Raw genomic sequence first — 20,395 nt, 5'->3', positions numbered from 1 at the left:
GCCAAGGTTATGGATATAATTGCTGCAGTCGGCTGTTAGGCACAGTCAATGCTCTGTAAGATGGCATCTGTGCAACGCAGTCACATTATGATACGATATATCTGACTACAGAGAGAAAGAGAGAGAGACGGTTAATCCTAAACATACAGTTTGATAATGCAAAGATAATCTTATTCAGAAATAAGGAAAGTTAGAATCTGCGAATATCTGCTGTAATTCACAATCAGGGGCCAGCAAATGTTTTCAGCATGGGGCTGGTCCACTGTCCCTCAGACCTTGTGGGGGGCTGGACTATATTTTGAAGGGGGGAAATGAACAAATTCCTATGCCCCACAAATAACCCAGAGATGCATTTTTAATAAAAGGACACATTCTACTCATGTAAGGCGATTGGGCCGGATCTGGCCCCTGGGCCTTAGTTTGCCTACCCATGTTCACAATGCTCTAGATAACTGATTTAGTACGCCAAGTAAAGAACCTATGTTGACCAGTGGAACTTGCAATAAAATGTTGCAATATATTCTCACCTCCTAACAGGGCTGTTCAGGGTCTCAATCTGCCGGCCGTGTACTTCTCCAGCACATCGGTCTATCCTACCTCCTGAAGTTCCTGTTTTTTCTTTTCCAATTGGCACTTGACATTCCATGGTTACTGAACATATTTCCTCCTTGGGCTGTTTTTTTTTGGGGGGGAGGCGGGGAAGAAGAGTTTGGATTTGATATCCCGCTTTATCACTACCCGAAGGAGACAGACACAGGCAGGAAAAAAAGGTTGGGAGGATCTGCAGCTTCTGTCTGTTGAGAAAAGAGTGCCTTCTCCTCCTTTACTGCTGCCGCTGGAAACCAATTACTCCACCACTGTGGAGTATGCAGAAGCTGCATATCCATTCTGGATACAGTGGTACCTCGGGTTAAGAACTTAATTTGTTCCGGAGGTCCGTTCTTAACCTGAAACTGTTCTTAACCTGAGGTACCACTTTAGCTAATGGGGCCTCCCTCTGCTGCCATGCCACTGCAGCATGATTTCTGTTCTCATCCTGAAGCAAAGTTCTTAACCCGAGGTAATATTTCTGGGTTAGCAGAGTCTGTAACCTGAAGCATCTGTAACCTGAAGCGGCTTTAACCCGAGGTACCACTGTACAGTCTTTCTATTTTTCCTGTGTTTGTCTGCTTCTCTTGATCCCCCGTTTTCTGAGGCCCACCCCCCGCTCATGCCCATGCCTCACTGTAATAACTGGAAGAAGAGAAACTACCAGATCATACTTCTTTTGAATATATATATATATATATATATATTGCTCTATGTTACAGGAGTTTTTTGTGCTAACAGAAGATATCCAGAGAACAAGGGCACATTTCCTACAGAACATCCTAACCAAACTTCAGAAGGCTAGTCTGAACTTTAGACCTTTACACATTCAGCTGCCATGATTAATGAGTGCGAGGTAGTACATTCCAATTTTGCGGGGGGCTAAAATAGCTTCCGAGAGCCTGGTGAAAACCTGGATCAGCACATTTCTGCCTCTGTACCGACTCATCTGTTAAGTACTAGGCAGACTGTGATGAATTTATCTTTGCCAGTGTGAAAAACCCTGCCCTGACTATTAAAATGTAAGCAGACTTGCAAAGGCTCCAAATAACTAGATTCTGACTGCTCTGAGGAGCAAAGATATCACAGAATCAAAGAGAGGGAGGTGGCCATGTAGCCCAGGATAGTCCAGCATTAAAGGGGGGAGAGGCACCCCAAAGCCTCCCTCTGCTTATTAGTAGGGTGATCGCTCCAAGCAGGAGCAGATAAAAAACAAGTGAATTAAAGCAAATGAGGAACATCAACAATGAAATCCCCCACCTTGTCTCAGCAGGTTGAAGGTCTGTCTAAACAGGAAGGTCTTTACTTGCTGGCACAGGGAGCTAGGAAAGTCTCCCTGGGAAGGTCCCAAAGTCTGGATGTAGCCACTGAGAAGATGCTGAGCAGGAAATTTCTTCCTTCCCTGACACGTCTCTTGAAGAATAGATTTTACTGTTCACATTCCAGGTATTCATCCCAGGTGATGACTCCCTCTCTGCCATTCATTCATGTCTTTTCATGCTCCCACAAACTTCAGTGGTCTTCCCAATCCATTCCCCATTCCTATTATTATTATTATTATTATTATTATTATTATTATTATTATCATCATGATTCCCCACCCACCTTGCTGGGTTTCCCCAGTTGCCAATGAAGATAGGACAGTTTGACATATAAGAGTTAAATTGCTCTTTTTTCCTCCCACATCTTCTCCCTACCACCGCCACTGCCTAAAAGCAAAGCAGAGCATGACCCAGGGCCACAGACAGGCAGCCAAGAAGAATATCATGGCAAGAGGAAGAACGACTTGACCCCATCGGTTGGCAGCTGCTCCTAAGCTTTGCTTTTCTCTTACCTCCTCCCTCCCACCCACTGCTTACTCTGAGCAGTTCACAAAAAACACCCTGAAAAAGCTATTAAAAACACCGATAAAAACAAACTACACACACACACATATACCATTTTTTAAAACTAAGTGTCAAGATTATGTGTTAATCCCCTGAACAATGGCAACACATGTTATGTATTATGCTTCTGAGATTGTGAACCTGTAAAGCAGGGATTGTCTTGTCTTTTAATATATATGTAGCATTTGGGAAAACAGGCCCTGGCTAGCCCCTTCCACAAGCAGGTTTCTAAGCACTTTTACCAGGTTTCCCACTTACAAGTCTCCTCAGAAGCTCTGCAGGCAACGTTCAAGGGTGTGGCATCAATGCAGTCAGCATTGTATTTCTCCATGGTTAGCTTTTAAGAATGGCTGGAGAGGGATTTGGACTCTATCCACGCCATGTATGTTGGCATCCGTCTGTCTCAAAAGGCAATGAAGTGTGCCTCTGGGGGCAAGGCCAAACCACTAGAGAGGCCTGGCACCTGCTGTGGGCTGCAGACCAATAATTCGTAACTGCTGCCTCCTGTGTTGTTTTTAGCGCCAAAGTGACATCTTTGGGGATGCCAGTCTGAGTAGTGTGAATGGAGGTCCTGGGCTGCCCAGACAACAACCTCTTGGCCTCGCTGATGTGGTCCAAAGGAACATTGGCACCAACTTGGCTGCAGGAGTCGCCAGAAGGCACCATCCAACACTGTTAAGGGACTCCACTCCAGATTTGTGTAGGGTTTACTCCTTAGCCTTTCCTTCTCTGGAATATGTCCTGCAAGGCAACAGGTAACAATACATTGAAAGCACCATTATACCACTTTAACGACCATGGCTTTGCTCAAAGAATCCTGGCAACTGCAGTGGTTCACACAGTGGTTGAACAATCAACCCCACTTCCCAGGGAACTCTGGGAATTGCAGCTCCATGAGGGTAGCTGGCGTCTCCTAATAACTCTCACCACCCTTAACAAACGACAGTTTCCAAGATTCTTTGGTGGACGCCATGACCTTTAAAGTAGCACAACAGTCCTTTAAATGTATAGTACAGTGGTACCTCAGGTTACAGATGCTTCAGGTTACAGATGCTTCAGGTTACAGACCCAGAAATAGTACTTCAGGTTAAGAACTTTGTTTCAGGATGAGAACAGAAATCGTGCGGCGGCAGCGCAAGGCCCCATTAGCTAAAGTGGTGCTTCAGGTTAAGAACGGTTTCAAGTTAAGAACAGACCTCCAGAACGAATTAAGTTCTTAATCCGAGGTACCACTGTACAGTTGTGGCTTATAGTTCCCAAACTTCCGTTTCATACCCTCCAACATTTCTCCAATGAAAATAGGGACGTCCTATTCCATGATAATATTTTTACTATTTATACTCCGCCCATCTGACGGCTTCCAACATATAAAAAAACATAATAAAACATTAAACATTTAAAAACCTGCCTATACAGAGTTACCTCCAGATGGCTCAGGGGGTGGGGTGTCAGATAACTCCATACCCTCCAGCATTTCTCCAATGAAAATAGGGACATCCTAAGGAAAAGCGGGACATTGCAGGATCAAATCACTTTCCTATCTGTTATATCATAGCCATGGACAGACCCAGTCAGCATAAGGCCTGAGTATCTTTGAATAAAGAGAATATACTATAAATGAATTTCCCTCATTAGCATCCTCCAGCGAATGAGGCTTTCCATGATAAAACGTTAATGTATAAAGAAGTGTTAATGGACATTGCTAGCAGCTGCTGCTGCTGATTCAGTGCAACGGATATCAGAGAAACATCTCTGGTTCCCCAAGAATTTTGGATTTTATGTATACATAAAATCATTACGGAAGAGCACAGAACTGCAGACGGTGCAATGTTGCTAGAATCACATTGTCCACGTTATTGCTGCTGATGACTGTTTAGCAGATTATCTGGAGGGGAAATGCTGATAGCCACAACTTGGCTGCCTGCTCAGAAAGTTTAGATACTGCCATGCCATGCCAAAATGAAAGAGGCTGTGTAGCACAGCGCAGCGTTTTAAGAAGTCAGACCCAAAGAAGAAACAGGTCATATCTGCCTGGGCTTGTGATGACCTGTGCTCTCTGGAGAGCGATTTGTACACAGCTTGGGATCAGGCCTGCTTCAAGCTTGGCTGTGTTAACAAACGGCCAGCAATGAGGGGAAACATACTTTAAAAACTGGATAGCATCTTATGCAGAATACAGATCCTGCTGCTTCATCGTGCATTAGTTGAGCGGGTGTGCAGTCCTTAAAAAAAAATCCTCACTGAGAATAGAATAATAAAATGTGTAAATGATGCAGCAATGCAATTATCAGTCAAATCAATTAAATCTTATTTATTAGACACCGCCGTATTTCAGTGCGAGAGGAGGAAGCAACAGCTTGTCAGAGAAAGCACCAAATCACCCAGTTGCAGAGTTATTAGACTGAGAGAAAATGGGGTAGGTGAGAGAGTATCAGGCATTCGGGTAGAATCTTTTGCTCTCAGGCCCAGCGCCAACACCTGGTATGGCAGGGGAAATGCTAGGACCCACAGGCTAACAGCAACATCTCCTTAAAAAAAAAAAAAACTTGTTTAGGGACTGGGAAGTAGTGAGAAGCACCTGGCTGTCTGCATTACTCTACCTCTGGGATCCAGGAGCATCCTGGGGAAAGAAAGATGGCGGTTGCTGCAGGTAATTCACCTGCTGCTTCCCTTCTTAGTACAGGTGTGAGCAACACTGCTTGCCCCAAATGCAACATCTGCCAGTGTGGCAGTAGATGTGCTGGACTGTCGTCTTGCCTCTGTGGTGGACTGGACAAGAGCCAACAAGCTGAGGCTCGATCTAGATAAGACTGGGACACTATGAGTTAGGTGGTTCCCTAGAGCACATGGATGTCAGGTTGCCTGCTCTTGATGGGGTTACTCTCTCTGAAGGAGCAGGGATGCAGCTTAGAGGATCCATGGCTGTCGCTTAAGGCTCAGGCGGTATTGGTGTTGCAGAATGTCTTCCATCGGCTTGGGCAGGTGGCCCAACTGGACAGAGATAGCCTTCTGTTGTCTATGCTCTGCTAACCTCCAGGTATAAAAAATCAAATCATGATGTTCATCCAAGCCCCATCACCCACCCTTTTGTAATATTACTTTAGCAAGATAAACCATGGTCTTGCTAGGCAGGCCTGAGTGTCAGTTATTTTCCAGGGCTTCTTCAAACATGGTCCCAGCCCAAGAAAGCTGAAGGAAAATAGACCCTGCAGTTATAAAAGGCAGAGAAAAGTTTTGTAGCATGGATTCAAAATCCACATATACTTTGTTTTCTTGGTTTTTTTTTTAAAAAATGCAGAAATAGTAACAGTATATTCTTTTTCAAAATCTCCTTTTTGTTTATCTCATCATCGCCAATGGATTGAAGGATTTTGTTTTTATTTCATACCCGTTTGCTAGCAAAGCAGAGCAGCACGTAGGCTGAAGCAATAACTGTCAAGGTGCAATCAAAACGGAAAAGCTTGCCATTTGAAAATTTCCATGAGAACTTAGAAATGCATGAGAATTGTTTTTCTCTTTTTCCTTTTATGGTTTAGATCAGAAACAATACGTTCTCTTGTATATAGCTGCTTCTTGAAGTGCACATCGTTCCTTTCAAATATCCACTTTACGAATCTTCTATAATTACCTGGAGTACTTGAGAGCATTCAAAGTACATAAAATAATTTACAGAGAAGCTAGAAACGAACAGTACATGCAGAAATGGTTTATTCAACCTTGCTATATGAGGTGCAGAGAGACTATTCAGCAGGCAACAGCATTAAAAGAAACCACACTTCCATCTCCCCCTCAAAGAACATGTGACCTTAGTGTGATTCTTATTACTTTTTAAAGGAAGTCTCTGTCTCTTCTCTTTTGCGACTGCGTGTCAGGATTGGCCAGCTTCCCCATAAATACAATGGACCCTGAGTGGGAGGCAGAGAAAAAATTATTCAGATGGGAACTTCCAAATAATTGCAATAATTTAATTTTCATTATGTTTATCTGGACATCTCTGACCTGACCTTCAAGCGCATGGGTAGACAAACTAAGGCCCGGGGGCCAGATCCAGACCAATCACCTTCTAAATCCGGCCCATGGACAGTCTGGGAATCAGTGTGTTTTTACACAAGTAGAATGTGTCCTTTTACGGTCATACCTCGGGTTACAGATGCTTCAGGTTGCGTTTTTTTGGATTACAGTCCTGCCAAAACCAGGAAGTACCAGAATGGGTTACTTCCGGGTTTCGGGGATCGCACTTTGCGCATGCGCCGACGCACCGCTGCGGGTTGCGTACGAGCATCCCGCACGGATCACATTCACACCCCGAGCTTCCACTGTATTTAAAATGCATCTCTGGGTTATTTGTGGGGCATAGGAATTCGTTCATTATTTTTTTTCAAAATATAGTCAGGTCCCCCACAAGGTCTGAGGGACAGTGGACCTGCCCCCTGCTGAAAAAGTTTGCTGACCTCTGTTCTAGTGCCCATGTGGGCACTACACAAAACCACTTGTAACAAATAAAAATCACGGCATCTCACAATCAGTCATGAGTATTTATGCTGCACTTTTCTCAATGGCTCCAAGCCATAGCTGTCAACCGTCCCTTATTTGGCGGGAAAGTCCCTTATCCCAACGCCGTTTCCTGCTGCTGTCCCTTATGGATGATGTCCCTTAAATTTCCCAGGTTTCAAAGGAAGCAGCTCCTCTCCCTCCCTCCCTGCTAGCCAGGGAGGAGGGAGGCTCCAACTGTGTTGCTTGGCTGCGTTGCTTACCCAATAAGGAGTCTAAGACCGACTGGGAGGTGGAGCTTGCATGCCTTGTGCCGATCAAATTGGCCGCGTTGCCTGGGGACTCGCCTTTGCTCAGCGCTTCCCAGCGGAGAGGTGACGGTGGTTTTCCTTGCTGCATCCCCTTTGCCGGGTTGCTGCGCTGTGGGAACCACCGCTTGAGGCTTTGTTTGGCTGCTGGCTGGGCTTTCTATAAGTTGACAGCTATGCTCCAAGCACTGCATGTTCATTGGATTGTATCCAATTAAGTTTTCCTCAGAGTAGCTGCACTAAAATGAATGGACCTAAGTTGGCCATATGTCTATTGACTTCAATGGCTCTACTCTGAGTAAGTACACAACCCATGGTCATTGCAACAGCCCTGAATTGTTATTGGTTTGTCACAGGTGGAAGGGCTGAGACTGAGGGATAGTTGTTTGCCTGGTGGTGCCTGCCTTATAATTATTATCAATATATATTTATTTACACCCCACCTCATTCCCTGGGGGCATTCAAGGTGGCTTACAGATAAAAACAAGAACCGCTAAAAACAGAAAAATCAGTCATTAAAATATAATTAAACATTGATGGAATTAAAAATATATAACATATATAACATCTATTTAAAACGTACAGATAATTAGAATAAACACAGCATGGCACCAGCCCTTTGATTAAAAGCAGTCAATTCCCAAAGGCCTGTTGGAACAAGAAAGTCTTCATTTGCCAGCAGAAGGACAAGGAGGGAGCCAGTCTAGCTTCCCCAGGGAGAGAGGTCTAGATAGCTTGGACCTAAGCTGTGCCTTGAATTGTGCTCAGAAACAGACCGGTAGCCAGTGGAGCTGTTGTAGCAAGAGAGTCGTTTGCTCCCTATGATCAGTTCCGATCAACACTCTGGCTACAGCTCTTTGAGCAGGTCGAAGTTTCTGAGCACTTTTCAAAGGCAGATCCATGCAGAGTGCATTAAAGTAAAGGTAAAGGTACCCCTACCCGTACGGGCCAGTCTTGACAGACTCTGGGGTTGTGCGCTCATCTCACTCTATAGGCCGGGAGCCAGCGCTGTCCACAGACACTTCTGGGTCACGTGGCCAGCGTGATGAAGCTGCTCTGGCGAGCCAGAGCTGCACACGGAAATGTCGTTTACCTTCCCGCTAGTAAGCGGTCCCTATTTATCTACTTGCACCCGGGGATGCTTTCGAACTCCTAGGTTGGAAGGCGCTGGGACCGAGCAATGGGAGCGCACCCTGCCACGGGGATTCGAACCGCCAACCATGCGATCGGCAAGTCCTAGGCGCTGAGGTTTTACCCACAGCGCCGCCCGCGTCCCATGCAGAGTGCATTACTGTAATCCATATAATATTTTTATTCATTTTCATTACCATAATTCAATAAAAGCCAAAAGCCAATAAAAAAAAAATTGGTATCACAATACCAAATTACAATACAGTTAGAAGGCCAATTACTCAAATACCAAATTAAACAATTTTGAGTGACTTCCCATGTGTTGAATTTCAGGGTTCACAGTTTTTATTTCTTCCTGCTTCCCTGATCTTGACTGATCCAGTTACAACTATTCTGATCTACTGTAATCCAAACAGGGTGTAACTAAGGTGTGTGTCACTGGCACAGAAGGAGCTTTTAAGCTCTCCACCTTGTGTGCAATTAATTTGCAAGATTTCAACCAATTAACTTTCAACCATGCAAGGTTGGAATTGCAGAAGCAAGACGTGATCATGCTTTACGGTCTTTTCAGCCTTCGCCCAAAAGATTGTGATCCTATGTGCAGCTACTTGGGAGCAAGTCCTTTTAGAGTTAAACAGAACTTACAGCTGAGTGTGGGATTGCGGTGTAAGATAATGAAGCTATTTTCCATTTTAATCCTTCTGCAATGTTTCCTCAGCACATGTCAAAGAAATGTTTTGGCATACCTGACAAAGGTGACATCTTTTGGGAGTATAGTCAACACTAGAATTTATTTTTTTAAAAAAATAATTATTATTGTGCATTGTTTTTTAAAAATGCATTTCTATCCTGCGCCAATGACTAGGCTGCAATAATGGTTTTATTCCTGATTTATTCAGGGGCTCTGCCTCTTCCTTTTCAGTTCACTTCAGTCTCGGACGTCAAGCTAAAATGCTTCTTTTGCCGGTGAGGCTATCCTGCTCTCGCCACCATTTGGAGGCAACAATTTTAAATACGTTTCATTTTTACATGCCAAATTAGAGTTTAGACACCACCGTGATTCCCAAGGCTCTAATTCTGTTGCGGCAAGGTTACCAAGAGCTTTGATAAAGCCTGTCTGCCATCGCGATGACAAATTATCAGTAATTCAATACGAAAGTTGCCGTAACAAAAAAAAGATACTGATTGTGTAATTGCTAAAAATAACAGTAATTTCCCTTCTTTATTGCAGTCACTATTATTTCCTGAAAATGAGCTGCCACTCATCCTAATCCTCAATTTAAAGCAGCGGGTTACTTTGAGACAGTTTGATTTCAGCAGGGAGCATAAAACAGTAATGCAAATCCCCCAAAGCCTCACACCTTACTTAAGAACAGGTTGTTAAATGTTATGGAGCCAATAAAGAATGGATTTTCTTCCCTATATTTTCCTATGGATAATGTTCCCATGGCAGCTGTCTGGCTGAGGGTCTGTTTAGAGACCCACAGCTTCTGTTTGGGGGGGGGGTGATATAGGGCAGGGGTGGGGAGCCTTTGGCCCTCCAAGTGTTGTTGGACTCCAGTTCCCATCACCCCATGCCAGTGGCAAGAGATGGTGGGATTTTTAGTCCAGCAATGTAGGGGGCAGGCTGTCTATCCCTGATGTAGCAACTAACCCACGAATGGGCAGTTTTTACAAGCCCCCACCACCCGGCAAACCCCACCACCACCTGCAGCCAGCCCTTAAATGGAGTCAGATAATGTTGGTCCCAGGCTGGATGTGAAATCATGTCACATCAGACAGTAGTTTTTAGAAATTACTATTATTTATTATCATCATTAATATATCAGTGTTTGTGACAGATTTCAAAGAATGAGAGAACAAGTCTCTGCCCCAAGTGGTTTGCAATCTAAAAAATACACAATAGGGAAAACAGCAGAGGAGAGGGAAGGAAATGATGGGTGGGGTGAACAGGAGGGGAAAAAATACAATTATTTCAGTGGCTCCTTCTTAGGCTTAGTTACAGTGGGGTCCGGAGACAAAAGTACTGATTGTGTAATCGCTTAAAATAACAGTGATTTCTCTTTTGCATTCAGCCACTGTTATTTCCTGAAAACGAGCTGCCCCATTTCCTAATCCTCAATTTAAAGCAGCAGGTAAATTTAGACAGTTTGGTTTTAGCCAAGATCATAAAATAGTAATGTGCATTTCTACAGCTTTTACAAGAAACAGTAATAGATATTGTAGTGGCTTAACAGCCTATTCCTCCTTACTTCCTGTAACTTCTATGACAGGATTGCCTGGAGCAGTTGATTCTGTGGAAAGAGTTGCCAATCTTGTTGGGCCTGTGGGGACATTTGCAATTTAGGGGGAACTTTTTTGGGTATTGCACACATACCCAGCCACCCAGAACACACTGCAAAACTTCATCTTGAGGACAGGATGGGATCCTGTGCGTCCAAGGGCACATGTGCACCTATAGTTGCCAGTGCCATATTGGTGATGCCTTTGCCCTAGGGTCTGGGCAAACTCCCTTACTGAGGGACTCTTCAAACCTTCTTCAAAAGCCTAAACCTGTAAAAGATGAATGCCTCGAAAATGTGTATCATAAAGGTCAAGGAGCTAGGATTTGCTGGCTGCAGCTTCCTATCAAGTGTATATTCAGTGAGTCGCCTGGTTTGTGCCTTCATAATGTGTGAAACAGCCCTGAGGTGACTTAACCATAGTTCCACACTGGCACTGCCAATTAAACTCCTCTCTCCAGCTGGGAATGGAAACAAACAAACAAAACTCATAAGAAAATCAGGAGGGTCAGAAAATTCATTGGTCACCTAAACCAATCCAGTTTCTACCACAACAACAGAACCCAACAGACATAATCAGGGCTCTAAATTCTGTGAGGAGCCCACATGAGCATAATAAGAGCTATGGCCTATCTAATCCTGAGTCCTGTTCTCACAGATGAAACCTGAAATCAGAACCTGAACACAAGAGCACTGTTCAGACAGACAGACAGAACTACACACACACAAACACATTGATAGGCGTACAGAGACGGGCTGCAGACCCATTTCCCCCCCTCACACAATGGTAATCATATCAGAGGAGAAGGTCTGGAAAAAGCTAATGACTTCACCTGCTGTGAAGTGGTTTAGGACAATGGTCTTTAACTTCCAAACCCTTACCAACCAACCCTCTAATAAAACAACAATACATTGAATCAAATGTAACAATAAATACATTGCTTATCCATTTACCTGTCGAGTTATGTCTCAGGATAAAGAGGAATGGTCGGTTTGCCACAACCTGCTTGTGGGACAGGCTCATGATTGCTGTCAAATGCATGCCTGCAGTATATTTTTTACAAAGGCAAAAACAAGCACAAGGTTCAGACAAAAGGAAGTGTTTTTCAAATGAAAAGATACAGTAACAACCTAAATTATTAGCTCTGTCATAGCTACTCAGAAGTCCCTTTGAGTTCAGCTGTGCTTACTCTGTCAGTGGGTAAAGGATTGCATCCTAAAATATATACAATCCAAAAATAACAGCCGTAACGTATAGCAACACTGAAATAGTAGCCCTAAATCCCAACAAGGAACAAGGTAAAAGATAAAGGACCCTTAGATGCTTAAGTCCAGTCAAAGGTGACTATGGGGTGCGGTGCTCATCTTGCTTTCAGGTTGAGGAAGCCGGCGTTTGTCCACAGTCAGCTTTCTGGGTCATGTGGCCAGCATGACTAAATTGCTTCTGGCATAACGGAACACTGTGACAGAAGCCAGAGCGCACGGAAATGCCGTTTACCTTCCCACCACAGCTGTACCTATTTGTCTACTTGCACTGGTATGCTTTCGAACTGCTAGGTTGGCAGAAGCTGGGACAGAGCAACGGGAGCTCACCCCATTGCATGGATTCAAACCACTGACCTTCTGATCGGCAAGCCCAAGAAGCTCAGTGGTTTAGACCACAGCACCAAGGAACAGCAATAGTATAAGTCCTTAACTAACCAAATCCATGCTGACATAAAACATGGGTTAAGTCCCAGGGATCACTCCTAAAGCCAAAATCAGAGTCTTTTTTCCCAGATGCCTGCCCCCCTTTTTTATTCATTTTTATGTTTTTGCCAGGCACATAAAGCTGAATGCCCACAAATTAAATGTGTGTAAGTTGTGGGCTTGCTGTATGCTTTAAAGCAAGCAAAGAAGGAGCCAGGTAGAATGGTCTTGGGATTCTGTTCCATGGACCAGGTGCCACAACCTAGAAGTGTTTTTCTTCCCCTCCCTTTCTCTCACACACATCAATTCCCAGCCAACTTAACATCTATTGGCAGGGACGACTCTGAAACTGAACCATCCTGTGAAATTTGCACTTCTCTGAATTTTGTAATGAAAAGTCTCCAGTCAAGAGGTGGGGAGGAGAAGAAGAAGAAGAAGAAGAAGAAGAAGAAGAAGAAGAAGAAGAAGAAGAGGAGGAGGAGGAGGAGGAGGAGGAGGAGGAGGAGGAGGAGGAGGAGGAGTTGGAGTTTGGACTTGATATCCCGCCTTTCACTCCCCTTAAGGAGTCTCAAAGCAGCTAACAAGCTCCTTTCCCTTCCTCCCCCACAACAAACACTTTGTGAGGTGAGTGGGGCTGAGAGACTGCAGAGAAGTGTGTCTAGCCCAAGGTCACCCAGCAGCTGCATGTGGAGGAGCAGGGAAGCGAACCCAGTTCACCAGATTACGAGTCCACCGCTCTTAACCACTACACCACACTGGCTCTCAACATGCACATATTAGTGAAAATAAAATACAAATATGCATTGTATTAGGGGAAACTACTTGTAAGAAAATGTGCCTATTCGAAAAAAATTGCATACAAAATGTTTATATTAGGAGAGATTCACACTAAAATAGGGATGAGAATTTTTATATATAAACAAGCATAGTGATGCAGAAATGTGAAGACTTGAACACTAGAAAAATGAAAAATGAAAAGAAATCAAAATTGACATTTTCAACCATCCCTAGTCTTACAATGGAATTTTGTGCTAGAAGTAGTAGGAATCAAAGTAGGGATTTGAAGAGCCACATATCAGGGCGATGAAAAGTGAATGGCAGTGGTGTTCTAGTTAGAGATGAGAGGCACAGCAAGCAGAGGCCAGAGAGAAGAAATATCCCTGCAGTAGTCTGGGAACATGACCTGGACTTGCAGGCAAGAGAGCACGAAGGAAAGGGTGGGTACCTGCTGTGTTGTTGTTTTTTCAGAAGCAGTGATGTGGCCCATACAAGAACAAGGGCAGCGTTGGAATCAAAGAGCAAATCAAGGCTTTGTAGCTAATCAATAGAGAGAGTCGTGATTTTGCCCTTAAACACCAGAGAACAAATGAGAAATATAGGGCTTAAGTCATGGACTTACAAACCCAAGTGATAATTTAGGGAGAGCTATGATTTTTTATGTGTCCCATAGAATTTTACGGTGCTAGGGCTCTGTATTTTATAGATAAGGATAATTCCCGAAACATGCGTCATTTCTTATAAAACGTGAGCTGTCCAGAAAGGAAAAGAGAGCCTAAAGCAGCCTTTCTCAACTCTGGGTTTCCAAATGTGTTGGATTACAGTTCCCATCATTCCTAGCTAGGATGCCCAGTGGTCAAAGATGATGGGAAGAGATATTGTTGCCATCCATCTGTCTGATGGAGTGTGCCTTCAGGGGTGAAGTCAAAGTGCTGCAGTAGCAGCATCAAAGTGACCTCCCCAGTGTGCAATCCTGGGCAGTGTATATGGAGGTCCTGGGCTGCCCAGATGACAAAACCCCGCTTCTCAGCCCCACTGGAAAGCAGAGCAATAGTCAAACAACATCTACATGGCACCAGGTTGGGGAAGACTGGTTTAATATGGCTTGGTCAGTCAAACAAAGGATGCTTTTCAAGAATAAGAGTTCTATCAGCTGTACATATATGCCAATACCTGGTTGGGATTCCTTTACACTAGCTCATCGCAGCCATAATTCCTGATTGACTGCACTTCTAACATATTCTGCCCCTCTACTGAAAGCATGGGGGTTGGGGTGGAATCAGCTGCTGAGCGATGGATAAAAAGGAATGTTTTTTGAAGCGGCAGGTACTTGAAAGGCAACCAGCCAAAGTGTGTGGGAAACAGTTTCCCAAAATGCTTAAATGAATGCATAATACCATCCAATTGTCATATCTGACATGTGTGGATGTGACTCTCCAGGGTAGGAATGTAAGAGGACATCATTTTCTGTTCGGCTATTTTTGTCACATGCCACAATGTTTCTGTTCCAGGGCTGTTCATCTTCCACCTCAAATATGTTATTCCTTACTGTTGAGAAGCTGCAAAATTTATGTGATTCACATAATCAACTGTGCAATCAATTATATAAATCAAATGTGAAAATTGCATAGTTGCATTGCCATTATGTTATTTCACCCCATTCATTTAAATGCAAAGGAAGTGCAATGCAGATTGGGGAGGGGGGAACCATAATCAGTTACATATTGTTTGTGGACTGAGTCAATTAGCTCACTCAGGACAGCATGAGACTCTTAAGCTTGTGGGTTCAAGCCCCATGTTGGGGGAAAGATTCCTGTATTGCAAGGGGGGTGGACCAGATGACCCTCACTGTTCCTTCCAACTCTACAATTCTATGATTCTATGAAAGAGACGGGACGCGGGTGGCACTGTGGGTTAAACAACAATGCCTAGGACTTGCTGATCAGAAGGTTGGTGGTTCGAATCCCTGCGATGGGGTGAGCTCCCGTTGCTCGGTCCCTGCTCCTGCCAACCTAGCAGTTTGAAAGCACATCAAAGTGCAAGTAGATAGATAGGTACCGCTCCAGCGAGAAGGTAAACGGCATTTCCGTGCGCTGCTCTGGTTCGCCAGAAGTGGCTTACTCCTGCTGGCCACATGACCCGGAAGCTGTTCGCCGGTTCCCTCAGCCAATAAAGCGAGATGAGCGCCGCAACCCCAGAGTCGGTCACAACTGGACCTAATGGTCAGGGGTCCCTTTACTTTTACTATGAAAGAGACATGAATTTCAAATACCTATCACATCCACTAGATTGCTTTCGCTTCCAGGCATGGGGTGGACAAATGATTGTATTGCCACTCCCTACCTGGGGGTGTTGGAGATCAAACATGGGACCTTCTGAATGCAAAGCAGTTGCTCTGCCCCTGAGCTACAGCCTATAGAATTTGCTTAGCTAAATCATCTGCAAAGCTCCCTCCTGTCCTGTCAACTGATGGGATATTCCAGTAGAAAAAGCATAATATTTTATAACCTACTTCGCTCAGCCATCATGAACTGTAGATCAGTTTCATGGCCAAGGGGACATGATGCCTATGTATTAACATAGCTGAATGTGTCACAGATTAACAATATTCCTTATACCTTTTTAGTAAAAAAAGAAGATTTCCTGTAAGAGATCAAACCACCATGTGCCATCAGTTAAGCCTCCAAAATATGACTCAGAATAAGGGAAGCAATTGTTAAATCCTGTTAAATGCTTTTCACTTTTCAGATCACCTACCGTTCTGAGCAAAATCTTTGCAAGTGGAAAATGAGTTACAACATTCTCCCCCACCCGCTCTGCCGCTTTATAGTTACAAATCATCAAAAGGCAATTGAGCCATTACTGGGAAATTCTTATACACCACACCGTTGTTTTATAATATGGCATTTTCTTTAGGGATTTCTCAAAAGCTATCAAGGATAATAACCTGCTAGAGATGCATTGAGTTGAAGAAGTTGAAATCTCAAGATACGGCTCTCCATTTTGAAACTCATTTGAAGGACATATTTGTGACTATATTCACTTTTAACTATAGTTATTACCTTCCCTGCAGGCATTTGTCAAACTGAAAGTTTAAAATGGGCCACATAAACTGCAAAATGTGCTTTAGAAGAGTGGTTTAAATCTGAAAATACATTTGCCTTTTCCCTCTTTTCTTTTACTTTTTAGCAGAAGGCACTATGATAGTAGGGAACTATAACATTAAACTAAATATCAGCTTTTCTTCAGATTCTTATTAACACCCTTGCTTAAGTGAAGGTAATCATTTGCAAAGTGACGTTATATACTGTACCACTTGCATACAAATATGGCATACAAAACGGTCAGCAAAGCGGCCACACTCCTGTCCAGGGTTTCCTGAGCACCACAGGCATTCAAGCCTTTGATCTGCACTTCTTCCAACTGTGAGAAAAATTGGGCTTGCAGAAGGGGTCCAGATCATGTAAGCCAGTCTGCTACATGACCCGGAATACCAGGGTTCAAACTGCCACTCAGCAATAAAGTTAACTAAATGACCTTGGACCAGTCCTCATCTCTCAGCCTAACCCATGGGTAGGAAACAGTGGCGTAGCGTGGGGGTGCAGGGGGGCCGGCCGCACCGGGCGCAACATCTGGGGGTTAGGGGGTGCAAATCCACGGGTTAGAGGGCGCAAATTACTTGCCTTGCCCCGGGTGCTGACAACCCACGCTACGCCACTGATAGGCAAACTAAGGCTCGGGGGCCGGATCTGGCCCAATCGCCTTCTAAATCCGGGCCACAGATGGTCCATGAATCAGCGTGTTTTTATATGAGTAGAATGTGTCCTTTTATTTAAAATGCATCTCTGGGTTATTTGTGGGGCCTGCTTGTTGTTTTTACATGAGTAGAATGTGTGCTTTTATTTAAAATGCATCTCTGAGTTATTTGTGGGGCATAGGAATTCATTCAATTTTTTCCTTCAAAATATAGTCTGGCCCCCCACAAGGTCTGAGGGACAGTGGACTGGCCCCCGCCTGAAAAAGTTTGCTGAGCCCCTGGCCTAACCTGTGAAGCCAAGGGCTCAGCTGCACTTCTACTTGTCTCATGCCTAGACAGCACATGCTCAAGGGTCTGAGCAGTTTCCTTCATGCACCACTCTTTTCCCAGGGTTAACCCACTCCTTAGTGCTAAATTGGAGCAAACATCAATCCAGAAAAAAAACAGAACTACTGTTTGTTCCGATTGGGTGCTAAAGAGTAGTTTTCCCCAGGAGAAAGCCATGGGACCAAAAGAAAGTGTTCATAAACCCTAAACAGAAAGGGTTCCAAGGATCAGATGGAGAGGGAGAAAATCGTGCACATCACCATCTTGAGCTCTTTGGGGAAAGGTGAAATATAAATGTAATGAAAGGTAAAGGTACCCCTGCCCGTATGGGACAGTCTTGACAGACTAGGGTTGTGCGCTCATCTCACTCTATAGGCCGGGAGCCAGCGCTGTCCGCAGACACTTCCGGGTCACGTGGCCAGTGTGACAAAGCTGCATCTGGCGAGCCAGCGCAGCACACGGAACGCCGTTTACCTTCCCGCTGGTAAGCGGTCCCTATTTATCTACTTGCACCCGGAGGTGCTTTCGAACTGCTAGGTTGGCAGGCGCTGGGACCAAACGATGGGAGCGCACCCCGCTGCGGGGGTTCGAACCGCCAACCTTTCGATCGGCAAGTCCTAGGCGCTGAGGCTTTAACCCACAGCGCCACCCGCGTCCCTTCTATAAATGTCATTAGGGATAGGCAAATCTGTCAGTTTTAGTTTCTCTCAGTTCTTCGGTTTTCCAATCTTAAATACAGTTCTCCAAATATGCACAGTTTATGATTTTTTTTTAAGTCCTCGTGAAAATCCACCCACGTTTTAGTGTGCATTTCTCTTTATACACACATTTGTAAGCAATTTTGCCTAAGATGCATATTTTGCAAAGCAATTTCTCCTGACATCAATTCTGGTATGGTGCTTTCACTAATATATGCCTTTACCCTGTGAATTTTTATAAACATCGCTTAACTGGAAAAATGCATTGCTAAGGGGAGATCGTAGGAACGGCCCTTTAGGATGCATATGCATGAGCTCAAAAGAATACAGCAACTTTTCTCTCCCATAGGCATATAAGCATCAGCCCAGCCATAGTCTGACGCATGTTCATTTAAAATACTTGCACACTGAACAACAATGAACTTCACATTAGATTGTGCTCCATTGGCCATTGCATTCCTGAGAGATGTCTGCAGAAGAACTTCCAGTGAATTCAGCCCTTAAACAGGAAGAACCTTGGAAGACAGAGCCACGTGGCTGACTCCCAAATGAGTGTGAGTTCTAGGACTGCAGCCTTCAGATCATAGAAATTCAGGCGGCATCTTTTGCATCGCTCTAGACTGCTGAGAAGCACTAAATATATTCCGATGTGTCTGGAAGGCTACAAAGTCATTAATTATTGATGCCACTAACAAATGGCTCCTCTGGGTCTTGACTTTTAGACCCCCGTGCTTTGGGGGCAAATGCGTTCTGCCTAAATTATAAGTTAACCAAAGGAAAACCAGAGGGCTAACAGAATAACAACAGTTCAACATCTCCTCTCAAATTAGGACCGTGCCCTCTACTGCATCCTTTGTTTCCTTGCTCCAGTGAAGCCCAGTAAACTCCAACAAGCTCCAGACCTGAACTGGTGCTTATATAATGTATCTCCAGTCTCTAAAGGACCCTCTTCTTCAGCTGCACATTAGTGAGCTGCATAAAACTTGCTTGGATTCCAGGGCTGGGGGGCGGGGGCTTTTCTGTGGTGGCCCCAAGCTTGTGAAATGCTCTCCAAAGGGAGGCCCACTAGGCACCTTCATTACATATCTTTAGGTGCCAGGTAAAAACATTCATCTTCTCCCAGGCCTTTGTTTAATTTGTCAATCTATGGCCTTTTAAACTGCAGGGGTTAGGGGTGGGGTTTTTTGCTTGTAGTAACTATGTTATATATTTGTGTGTGTTTTGTATTGAAAACCACCCTGTGATCCCTGGATGAAGGGTAGTATATAAATTGAATTAATTAATAACAACCTATGCTTGTTCATATGCAGCTCAACCTCCAGCTCCCATTCACCCCAGCCACCATGACCAATGTGTATGGATGATGGTACTTGTAGTCTAGAAATGTCAGGAGGAGGAAAGGTTTGCCATGCCTGCTGTAGAGCATTTGTCTCTTCATCTCCCAGGGCTCCCCTGTCCTTACCCTGACATGCAGCTTCCTTCCATAGACATGGATGTTAGTGGCATCCATAGATGTATGGAAGTGAGAGCTGGACCATAAAGAAGGCCGATCGCCGAAGAATTGATGCTTTGAAATATGGTGCTGGAGGAGACTCTTGAGAGTCCCATCAACTGCAAGAAGATCAAACCTATCCATACTGAAGGAAATCAGCCCTGAGTGCTCACTGGAAGGACAGATCCTGACACTGAGGCTCCAATACTTTGGCCACCTCATGAGAAGAGAAGACTCCCTGGAAAAGACCCTGAAGTTGGGAAAGATGGAGGGCACAAGGAGAAGGGGACGACAGAGGACGAGATGGTTGGACAGTGTTCTCAAAGCTACCAGCATGAGTTTGAGCAGTGGAAGACAGGAGTGCCTGGCGTGCTCTGGTCCATGGGGTCACAAAGAGTCGGACACGACTAAACAACTAAACAACAACAAATTATTTCCCATGAGTATTATTGCCCACAAGTGTATACACAGTTTTAAAAGTACAACCCTTTGACCTTTTGGGCACCTAACATCAGCCCATCCCATCCAAATATGGTAGCCTAGATCTGGTCATGAGACATTCATCCTGATAAACCAAATAAGATCTCTGTCATTTCTTTACCGGCAGATGCTGCTGCTTCACTCCCATCTTCATGCACCTCAAAACAGACTTTTTGAATGGCTTTAGAAATGTGGACATCAGCAGAATCTGAGAGGGGACATGAATGATAAAGAGTTCACATATGATGCATGTGTCGTTATTAATCTCAATCCTGCCTATAGAGAAGGGGGGAAATCACATGGCATTGTTCAGAGCAAAAGATGAGTCTTATGCAGCCATCCGGTCTGCAACACAGCCAACCAGATGCCGAAAGAGTGATCACAACTTGTCTCCTGCTATTGTTACCCAGTTACCGATATTCAGAACCTCAGTTCCTGGAGGTAGCATGCAGCCTTCATGACTAGTAGTCCAGTCAACCTTGCAAGGTG

At 44.4% G+C, this 20,395-nt stretch overlaps 1 protein-coding gene across 2 annotated transcripts in view; it reads right to left on the bottom strand.

Moving 5' to 3' along the window:
- Positions 1-6,199: 6,199 nt before the first annotated feature.
- The window catches only part of SERPINI2 (serpin family I member 2), a 46,175-nt gene continuing 31,979 nt past the window's right edge, over positions 6,200-20,395 (bottom strand). For both annotated transcript variants that reach the window (XM_081911242.1, XM_081911243.1), the window contains exons 7-9: positions 20,028-20,114; positions 11,641-11,730; positions 6,200-6,379 (exon numbers count right to left, since the gene is read on the bottom strand). In XM_081911242.1, coding sequence (XP_081767368.1) covers positions 6,303-6,379; positions 11,641-11,730; positions 20,028-20,114 — 254 coding nt within the window. In that variant the 3' untranslated portion in view covers positions 6,200-6,302. The remainder of the gene's footprint in view (positions 6,380-11,640; positions 11,731-20,027; positions 20,115-20,395) is intronic.

This window comes from Podarcis melisellensis (genome assembly GCF_964234715.1).
Source record: "Podarcis melisellensis genome assembly, chromosome: 5".
Taxonomy (NCBI): domain Eukaryota; kingdom Metazoa; phylum Chordata; class Lepidosauria; order Squamata; family Lacertidae; genus Podarcis; species Podarcis melisellensis.
The sequence above is the reverse complement of the archived record's forward strand: the minus strand, read 5'-3'. Positions and strand labels throughout refer to the sequence as shown.